At 38.9% G+C, this 10,630-nt stretch overlaps 1 protein-coding gene across 2 annotated transcripts; it reads right to left on the reverse strand.

The window, feature by feature from the left end:
* Positions 1–1,349: 1,349 nt before the first annotated feature.
* Positions 1,350–8,918, reverse strand: lactb2 (lactamase, beta 2). Of its 2 annotated transcripts, XR_007038589.1 has the most exons (8): positions 8,703–8,918; positions 7,537–7,697; positions 7,303–7,423; positions 6,992–7,170; positions 6,162–6,220; positions 2,976–3,124; positions 2,269–2,356; positions 2,079–2,165 (listed from the first exon to the last, which is right to left on the reverse strand). XR_007038589.1 is itself a non-coding variant. In XM_047367306.1 (7 exons), the coding sequence occupies exons 1-7, from the start codon at positions 8,822–8,824 to the stop codon at positions 2,125–2,127; spliced, it is 861 nt and encodes a 286-aa protein (XP_047223262.1). In that variant the 5' UTR covers positions 8,825–8,917; the 3' UTR covers positions 1,350–2,124. The 2 variants fall into 2 exon arrangements, 1 of the variants encoding a protein (XP_047223262.1); XM_047367306.1 differs by lacking the exon at positions 6,162–6,220 and having other exon boundaries at positions 1,350–2,165; positions 8,703–8,917.
* Positions 8,919–10,630: the final 1,712 nt, after the last annotated feature.

The raw sequence follows: 10,630 nt of genomic DNA on the forward strand, positions 1-10,630 counted from the left end.
GGCTGTTTATCTTTACTAGTAGACCCCCTCCTCCTCCTCCTCCTGCCTGCTACACCTCCACCTCCCCTCTTCTCATTACACTACAGACCAGAACCTCAGTTTCACTCTAAATGAGACACGATTGAGAAGATTTCTTTTTTTAAATTTACACCAAAATTTTCCCTTTCATTTGTATTTTAAATTATATTATAATATTTACAAAAAAAGTTACTGTGATATTTGTACCGTAATTAACCTTAAGGAACCCCTTAGGAAGCATCTCCTGAAGATTCCCTAAAAATCAACTGAAAGTTGAAACCGACCTACAGTGGACTTTTAAGGCTAATGTTCTGCAAGTTTCCTGTAAGTTCTCTGTTGCAACCTATAGCCGGCCTATAAGGCGTATCCCCTCAAGGCCCCTAAAGGTCAAACTGTGGAGTTGCAAACATCTTCAGAGCAATAAAAAGGTCCCACTGAATGTTCCAGTTAACCATTAAGGAATGATTACTATGGACGTTCCTTCAAAAAAGGTTCCCTAAAGGTTTCCAGAACCTTACACCAAAAGCTAGAGAGCATCCCTTAAAGTTTTCCAGAAGGTCGGGATGTGATTGGTACAACTCAGTTCAATGGATCTTTTTAAGGAAAGTTTTAACAGCAATACAATGAATGTTGAATCTATTCCTTCGGACCCTTTACGTTTCTTCTTGTTGTAAAAGTTGCATTTAACTTTAATTGGATCTTTACAGAACATTGTCTGAAGGTTTCCTCAAGGTCACACGCAACATTGCAAATAACTATCAGGAAGCCTTTAGGCAATGTCACATTTTACCCTTCGGAGAACCTTTTGGGAACACTCCCTATAAGTACCCTGCAGGTCAGACTATAAAACCTGGAACCGAGTGTCGGGGAACTTTTTCTAAATACAAAATCCATAAGCTGTTATATGAAACACAGCACATCAAATAGTTTTTTTATTTTTAAACTGACCTTTCTGTGTAGTATTTCTAATGTCCGGCATGTTTAACGTCAATAAAGTCTTTCATAATAAGATTTGGTAACTTTTAGTAAAGTCACCAGTCAAATACTAAAATGGTTTGTGCTCAAACCAGACAGTCCCCATACAGTCAGTTTGTATCAGCGCTATGAGTCAATATAGAAACAGATGAGATCCACAGCTGAGGGGGGTTGGCCAAAGTTCAAGAGGTCACACAAGAGAACTAATAAGGGAAAACTGAACAGTGGTTTATCACAATGATTTAGTTAAAATTATTTTCAACTTTTTAAATTCCTAATGTCATATTTTCAATATAAAGATTTTTTTTATAGCAATAAATAAAATCACTATTACAAATGCATTAAGACACACAGTATTAATTCCAAGATGAATTTAATTTATTATTTACAATATCAAGAAGAAAAATAGAATATTTTAAATCTTTTTCATATTATATTACTGTATTGTTTTTACATTTGAAATAATTGACAGACCAGGTTATTTGGCAGATGCTGCCACCTAGTGACAGCCTAGACATGTGTCCATCTTCTCTGCTACAGACTTTATTGTTTTTTTAAGAACAAGTGTTGGAGGGGAAAAAAATCAGTCAGAGTTGTAAAAAGTGCACCTGTATGAAGACATAGCGATAAATGATAACCAGTTAAAGAGTTAAGACACAAATTTACTGGTAGCCAGGAAAAGGTTTTTCTTACATTCTGTGGGTATGAAAAGATGTTGGTGCAAAGTTGACTTGAAATGTTACTGAAGTCTGTAGAATATATTTAATGAACCTAATTGTAAAGAAGCTTGGAAGTTGAATTCAAGCACACAAGAGCTCAATTTGTAGGAGAGAGCTAAATAAAGGTTTTGTTTGACCTTTGGATTCATTTAAAATCTTTGATATAAGCCGCAGCTTAATCCATACAAGATGTTTACCCCTACAAAAAGATCCAAAGCAACACGTCTAAACCAACATGCATTCATTTCTACTGACGTGTTTTTAAACCAACAAGCGTGTTCAATCACAACCATAACAATTTAACGTGGTCACTTCGGTTTAAAAAAGACTCCCAGCTGTTGTCCAGAAAGATTTCCATCAATCAGGTTGTACTTTATGTATGGATTTTATTTCACCTCAGGACTGCTGGGCATCATAGATTACTTCTCCACTTGCTGCTCTCTGAGTCTTGCACTGGGGATCACATGTTTACCTTAGTATGTAAAACTAGAAGGAAAAGTCAAATGTTTTATGGATTCTTGCAATAGTATTTGCAGTAAAAGAAGTCACAAAATACCTAAAATGATCTTGCCATCCTTCTCTAGCTTCTTCAGGTGATGAACCAGGTTGACATTAGCTGCTTGATGCAGGTATTCAGGTGTATCCTGGAGAAAAAAAACCCGCATGGAGGCTAAATGTCAAGTTTCATGGATTACAAAACAGAGTAAGGACCAAAAGTGGGACAGCCATAATGTTTTGTTTGGTTGAATGTAGGTCGTCCTTGTTCAGATAACCTTCACCAATAAGACAGACAAGTTCAGCTGTTTGAAAATATTTTTAACTACATGGAGTGAAAACTAAAGGAGGGCAACTTGTCACTTTTAAAAAGGTAATGCACATTTATATGAAACCTTTTCCTCAAATGAGTCTGTGATTATTATATTTGCCAAAGTCTATTTATCACAATAAATAACAGAGATACGGTAGAAATAACACTAATATACCTGTGACAATGTGTTCAAATATTCTTGGAGCAGTAGATCATTTTATACATTATTGTTTTAAACATTTGTGTAATAACTGTGGTGTTTTGACATTATAAAAAAAGTATAGTCACCCAAGTAGAGTGATCATAATCATGCCTCCTCTGATTAACAGACTGTGTGTCTTTATTTATGGATAATGTGCTCCATCCTAATGAGCTTAGCATTAACAGTCATACCTGTGTGCTTTCCACAGCTCGAAATAAAAAGCTTCAAAGAAAAAACGAACGTTCTTCCTGACCTTATAGACGATCTTTACAAGCTCCATGGAAGAAAATTGCTTTCCTGCTCCATCCTGAATAGCTCCCAGGATCTGTTGTTCTCTTTGGTCCCGGTGGCTGATGTAGTGTTTGATCTTGGCGCCAGCATCCTGGACCACAGGCCCATGTCCTGCACAGGAACATCACAACACAGGAACATGAGAAAAATAAGCGATAATTGTTCAGAAAAAAAAAAACACTGTGGTATCTCCCACTGATTTGTGGAGCATTTTTAAAGCTGCATTCAATTCATTCAGCCATCAGTATATTGGGAAACTTTAATACTAAGACTGAGCAAATGCTGTTCTGAACCACATATACTGTTCTGTGAAAACGCAAATCTAACACTAGAGACACTGGAAGGGCTGCATGATATTAGAAAAACATGACATTATGGCATTATTATTGTTGAATCTTGTGATGACAATGTCGATTATGATTACCAACGTCTTCCATAATACTTTCCTGTCTGTCATCATAATCTCTCCATTACTCTCTCTCCAAGCATTCTGGATCTTGGTCACTAAATTAAATGTGGGATAAAGGTTCAAAAACCATAAATATATGTTGTTAGATAATTATTGACAGGCAGAGATTCAATTCAGTTCATTTCTGCTACTTGTATGACCCCTTCTCTTTTCCAATGGTTATAATCAGTTTGACAGAGGGAGGTATCCCAATCCTTGTGGTTTTTAGTATAACAATGACCATCAGTGGGACCCTTTGTGGGGTTCCTTGAGACGACATTGTTGTAAATAAGTGCCGTTTAACTAAATAATCTGAACTGAAACTATCTGTGTAGTTATGCTGCTTTAGGCTTAGGCAGCTGGATGTCATAATGACCACTTTCACCCTCTTCACTACATTCTCACACTACTCTCCAATTTTGCATTATTTGCTGTTATTTCAGCTTTTAACTTTGTTCTCTCTTTTCTCTTCCTAGAAGTTACACCTGGCCTGACTCTGTGTCTACCTGTGACACCTTTCTGGAGAGGGGCATCGTCCAAGCTTCTACTGGCAACAACTTAATGCTCACCCTCTACCGATGATCCACATAGCCCTGTCTTTTAGTGTTTAACCCTTTCTCTCTCCTAGACATGGCTACTGACTGAGCTTCTACTGTAACTAATTATATGTGCTCTCTTTCAGACTCTAACCTTGAAAACTGGCTCAGAGTTGATCTGTTCTTTCTTTCTAGGTGAAACGACTAAGGGAGCTACATCCATTAACATTTACTTTTCCTACCCATAGAGAGTACTCCTGGATCAGTGCTTCTTTGTTCTCTTTGTGTCTCTGCTCTGTTCTCTCAAACCCCCAGTCGGTCGTGGCAGATGGCCGCTCACACTGACCCTGGTTCTGGTTCTGCTGGAGGTTTCTTCCTGTTAAAAGGGAGTTTTTCCTCTCCACTGTCGCTACATGCATGCTCAGTATGAGGGATTGCTGCAAAGTCAACGCCAGTGACTGTCCACTGTCTCTACATGCTCATCCAGGAGGAGGGAATGCTGCAAGTCACTGACTGGATGCAATCTGCTGGTCTTCCTTAGATAGAAAAACGTTTTATCCAATTTGAATAAATAACTGAATCTGACTGCATCGTTCAATGGTTAGGATTAATTGAAATGTATGAACCTGACTGTTGTGAAGTGCCTTGAGACGACATGTGTTGTAAATTGGCGCTATATAAAAAATCTGAATTGAATTGAAATTGAATTTTATTAATATAGCGCCAATTCACAACACATGTCTCAAGGCAAGAGATTTATTGTATAGCACCTAAAATATTAAAACCAACCTAATAATGGGCCAAAGCAGACAACCGGTATTCGATATATTGTGTAGTTCTACTAAAAGGTGGCACGAAGTTTAAAAGAAGACCATCTTTATTTTTCAGTCTGCTGAATGCCAAATAATTCAGACTGTATTGTGAAAATCAGAACCAGAGCTTGTGTTCTGGACTTGAAAACAAAAACTTGTTAACACTGTTGGCCAGGAATTGGAATACCTGGTGTGCAAATGTCAAAACAGGCAGTGCACCAGGACCGGAGCTCATGCAAAGGGAGTCCAGGGCCACGATACCCCAGAAAAGTTTAGTAACAATATTAAATCTTGCAATTTGGTGCCATTCTGAAGGTTTGGTCACATCCTGACCATCTGAAAGATTTTTTTAAGTGTACTAACCTGTCTTTTAGTAGTATCTTGATTAGAGACAAAAAAAAAGGATCGGGCCAACTGGCAAAGGTCCTTTAATCTTTAATATGTTTTAGTCATTCTGGGTGGATGACAAATATCCCCATCTTCCATTTACTAACAATGTCTATATGTTAGAATAAAAATATGCATAACATCCTGTAACAAGCAAGCTATTGGATTTCCCAGATTTACCTACCAGATAAAAGAAACCATGATAATTTAACTGTACGTCCAGTGGACCGAGAGAAATGATTCTGGCACACCTTGGCCAGGAGTTACCTGCAGGGTGTGGGGGTGGTTCACGTTGCACGCAAACCATCCATTTTTTTTGACATGTTAATTTGTTTTGCAGCTAAATGTTCGGCATTCCGAACAAAAGATTTGTTGTAAAAACGCGGCTCCAAGCCTCGATGGTTAACACCATGTTGTTGGGTGAGTTTGGATTCACAGTTTTTTGAAGATGTCCTTCGGTAAAAGTGCATGTTTGTGCCAGATTTAATGAAACTTCCCTCAGACCTTAAAGTTACACCATGTTCATAAGAATGTGAATCTGAATGCAAAAACCTTTTGGCATCAATGTGAACCACTTATCACAGAAGGTCTTTGAAGACTGAAAAACTGGTAATACCAAACTACTAAAATCCACGTATTGTTGCCTCAAAATTCTAAAATATTTAAGGAGTCACATTTTCCATATGACTAGCCTAAGTAGAGTTGCAATTTAAGAAAACATACAGTCCTGGCTTAAATCTCTCCAAACCTCGTTCTGGTTTTAGAAAATCAAAGTTAAACTTTTGAGTCACAATTTCAAAACAGGTGGTTGGCCCAAAACTAAGTTTTGTAAAAAGAACAGCATACCCCACAGTAAAGCTTGGTGGTTTTTGTCATGGTAGAAGAAATGTTGTTTCATATACCACTCAATTCTTATCTAAAACCTTCAGGTATCTGCTAGAAAGCTGAAGTTGAGGAAGGATTACATTTTCAGCATCACAGTGAGTCCGAGCAGACATCCAAATTAACAAAAGATTGGCTCCACCTAAAAAAAAAACAAAGAAAACGTTTTTTTGGAATGACCTAGACAGTGACCAGAACTAAATCTGAAAATCTGTGAAGTCTTTTCAAAAGTTTTCCTCAAAATTTGATATATTTGAAGTACTTTTACAAGGTGGTGTGGGCAAATATTTCAAAGTTAAGATGTGACATGCTGAAAGACTGAATACTGAAACTAAATCAGGTGCTTCAACAAAGAAAGTGCTTAATGGTGTCTGCACCTTTGCCACCATGTTATTGAAGCTTTTTTAATTTGCAGCTTTTTTTTCTGTTTATTGCATGGAATATATGCCAAATTAAAGGTTTAAAACAGAAAAACATGGCAGTTTAACAGTGCGGTGTTCAATTTTTAGATCCTCTCTACAGTACAATAATTCCCTTTTCAGGTTGATTTCTCTTCTGTTCAAGTATCTTTCTGTCAGGTCACCTGGAGCATCGTAGATTTAGACAACCAATGACAGACCAACCGCTGGAATGCGGTGCCATTTTTAAAAGAAAAAAAAACAAATCTTCTTGTTTTAAATCAATGAGACTTCTGTGTGGAAATCATTGGACATTGAGTTGGCCTGGAAAACTGCAGTTGCCACAAAAGCAATCCATGCATTGCATGTCATTTATGATCAGCTATCTACACTGTCACCACCCATCAGCGTAGTGAAGGACTTGGTGCTCTTGGCTCTCATCAGATCACTTTGGAGGCACTTCTGGGGTACTTATGTGGAACCATGTTGCCAGAAATAAAAGTGTTCTCACTCACCGGGGTAAATGAGGTCGGCCTGAGAGTCCAGCAGGATCTTCAGAGACTTCATGTAGTCGTAGAGATCCTCAAACACGGCTGTGCCCTCGCCCAGGATGCAGTCTCCAGAAAAGAGCGCCCGCTCCTCCTCCAGCAGAAGGGCCATGTGGTCGTCAGTGTGGCCTGGGGTGAAAAGCACTCTGAAAGGTGAAAATGGCTCTCAGATATGCTATAACTGACCTCCCATTTAAACATGTTTCACTTTCAGGAGTTGTTGTGATTCATTGTTTAAATTGCTCAATGTGCTAATTCAATGCAAAACATGAACTGACTTGAGGGTGGCTCCTTCGGTCTGGATAACATCTCCATCTTCTAGGTAAGAATACGTCTTACTTCCAGCCATCTCTGTGACTCGGATGGCTCGTGGTAGTTTGCTGACCCTGATCTCAGATCCTGCAGGAACAGAAAAACAGTTTTTATTCATTTCATCACTTTCAGTAAGTAATCATGCAGGAATGCACAATGTTTCTGTGGATCCTGTTTGAACCCACAGAAACCGGCCTAACCGGTTATGTCTCTGCAGATATCCTCCACTCCACCACTGTGGTCGTGATGCCAGTGAGTGACGATGATCTCCTGGATGCTGGTGTTAAATTGTCCCAAGGCATTTTTCAGGTTGCTGATGTATTCAGGGACAGCAGGTTCCCCAGTGTCTATAAGCACACGTCTGAAACAAAATTAATGAGGAAATTGAGCATCTTTTTTGAAGTTCAAGGAGCTTAAGTTTAGAGAATAACCTTTAATGACATAACTGAAATTTTACCAACTATCCCCAAAACGTTACATATAAAAAAAAAACAGAACACGCAGAATTAAACCTTTAAGTGGGTGTTTTTTCTTCTGACCAGACAGAGGGCTCCACAGTGTGGATAAAGTTTCCAAACAATATTTAATTTGTGTTGAGAGTGAAATGGCACTGTTCTTCCAGGATTGCTATGTATTTAGCTCCATTCAACTTCCCATCAATTCTGACCAGTTTCTTTGTTCCCGCTGAAGGAAAACATGCCCACACCATGATGCTGCTGCCACTATGTTTCACTGCGGGGGATGCTGTGTTCAAGATGATGTGCAGTGTTAGTTTTCCACAGCACACTTATAAAAGGGGTTAGGGTTAATTATGGTCTCATGACCTGAGCGCTTTCTTATTCTTTCTTGCTGTGTCCCCTAGATGACGTGTGGCAAAATGCAAACAGGACTTAATGTCTTATAACAACAGCTTTCTTCTTGTCACCGTTTCATGAAGGCGAGATTTGTGGAGCATGATTAGTACTTGCCCTGTCAATATCCTGCCTGAGAAGTAGGGCCCTGCAGCTCCTCCAGAGTTAGTATGGGCAACTCGGTTGAATCAATGATTAGCTCTCTTTTCCCAGCTTGCGTTTTCTGCTGGCATTTTGTTGCTCTGCATCTGATTTAGGGGTATCTGAGTAAAGGGGGGGTGAATACAAGTCAAAGCAGTAGACATTGACAATTCATTATGCCCTCGTTTTCATATTAGTTATACACATTTCTGTATTTTATAGCGTCAACTGACGACATTTTGAGCTGAATTTGGTTAACATGGTTTCACGTGAACATAGAAGAGGCATAATCTGTGTTTCTCAGACATCCATGGCTGTTGTTTCTGAATATAACAACGATAAAGGGCGTGTCGACCTAACAGCCAACAGCATACCTTTGCCCAGTTCCGACCAGGTACGTGTTGGTTCCCTGCAGAGTCATCGGTCCCGGGTTGCAGCCTAAAACCCGAACAACTCTGGCGGACAGCCGCTCTATCCGAGGAATGATGGCGCTCATCGCTGCCCTAACAAAGAAATAACACTTAGGAGGTTAAAGTCCAAAACAGAAAATCTTCAAACGTCGCCACACCGGAAACGCGCGTGCTTACTTCCTGTGAAAAAACAGCTTTCAAAATAAAAGGTTCGGTTTAACCGTACTTCTAAAACGACGGTTTAAAAGTTAAACGATGAAAGAAATACACATTTTCTAAAATATTCAATTGTGGTTGATAATTAAATGAGAAATTAGAAAAGCATATACAATGAAATAAATAGGTAAAGATAGAACTTAAAATGGAAATATCAATTTATGCAGCTTTGTTTGGGACTTTAACATACCCGTAGAAGTATGAAAAAAGAATTTGCGAAATATTTTAAATCTTTAAAAAAAAACTAAATGTTTTAAATAGTATCAATTTGAAATCTTTTGGAATGCTTAATTTTAAAACCAGCACACAAAAGCAAACATGTTTTGGGAATCTTAATATGCCAGCTCTGAATATGCCCGGCTCAGTTATGGTTGAGGTGCAAACACACCCTCCATTTCTGCTACTTGTATGACCCCTTCTCTTTTCCAATGGTTATAATCAGTCTGACAGAGGGAGGTATCCCAATCCTTGTGGTTTTTAGTATAACAATGACCATCAGTGGGACCCTTTGTGGGGTTCCTTGAGGCGACATTGTTGTAAATAAGTGCCATTTAACTAAATAATCTGAACTGAAACTATCTGTGTAGTTATGCTGCTTTAGGCTTAGGCTGCTGGATGTCATAATGACCACTTTCACCCTCTTCACTACATTCTCACACTACTCTCCAATTTTGCATTATTTGCTGTTATTTCAACTTTTAACTTTGTTCTCTCTATTCTCTTCCTAGAAGTTACACCTGGCCTGACTCTGTGTCTACCTGTGACACCTTTCTGGAGAGGGGAATCGTCCAAGCTTCTGCTGGCAACAACTTAATGCTCACCCTCTACCAATGATCCACTTAGCCCTGTCTTTTAGTGTTTAACCATTTCTCTCTCCTAGACATGGTGATTGACTGAGTTTAACTGTGACTAACTCTATGTGCTCTCTTTCAGACTCTAACCTTGAAAACTGGCTCAGACTTTATCTGTTCTTTCTTTCTAGGTGAAACGACTAAAGGAGCTACATCCATTAACATTTACTTTTCCTTCCCATAGAAAGTACTCCTGGATCAGTGCTTCTTTGTTCTCTTTGTGTCTCTGCTCTGTTCTCTCAAACCCCCAGTCGGTCGTGGCAGATGGCCGCTCACACTGAGCCTGGTTCTGCTGGAGGTTTCTTCCTGTTAAAAGGGAGTTTTTCCTCTCCACTGTCGCTACATGCATGCTCAGTATGAGGGATTGCTGCAAAGTCAATGCCAGTGACTGTCCACTGTCTCTACATGCTCATCCAGGAGGAGTGAATGCTGCAAGTCACTGACTGGATGCAATCTGCTGGGTTTCCTTAGACAGAAAAACTTTTTATCCAATTTGAATAAATAACTGAATCTGACTGCACTGTTCAATGGTTAGGATTAATTGGAATGTATGTACCTGACTTTTGTGAAGTGCCTTGAGACAACATGTGTTGTGAATTGGTGCTATATAAATAAAACTGAATTGAATTGAAACTGAATTGAATGTGCGCCACATTTGAAAATCAAAAATTATTTAAACCAACTGGTTTGACTGTTTCTCTTCCATTTATTGCCATAGTTTTTCATTAAACCTCTTATAAATGGTTAGGGTTCTGTAATTACGTTCAATAGTGGGACCTTTAGACCTCTACATAGTTCAGAATGGCGTAATTGCTATGTCACCAC

The sequence above is a fragment of the Girardinichthys multiradiatus genome, chromosome 6 (genome assembly GCF_021462225.1).
Source record: "Girardinichthys multiradiatus isolate DD_20200921_A chromosome 6, DD_fGirMul_XY1, whole genome shotgun sequence".
NCBI lineage: Eukaryota > Metazoa > Chordata > Actinopteri > Cyprinodontiformes > Goodeidae > Girardinichthys > Girardinichthys multiradiatus.

Coding starts and splice junctions, on each gene's coding strand:
- lactb2 (XM_047367306.1), bottom strand. CDS start 8,824: ATGAGCGCCATCATTCCTCGGATAGAGCGGCTGTCCGCCAGAGTTGTT. Junction 7,171..7,302: donor ACCGAAGGAGCCACCCTCAA/GTCAGTTCATGT, acceptor TTCACCTTTCAG/AGTGCTTTTCACCCCAGGCC. Junction 2,166..2,268: donor GGATGGCAAGATCATTTTAG/GTATTTTGTGAC, acceptor TGTGATCCCCAG/TGCAAGACTCAGAGAGCAGC.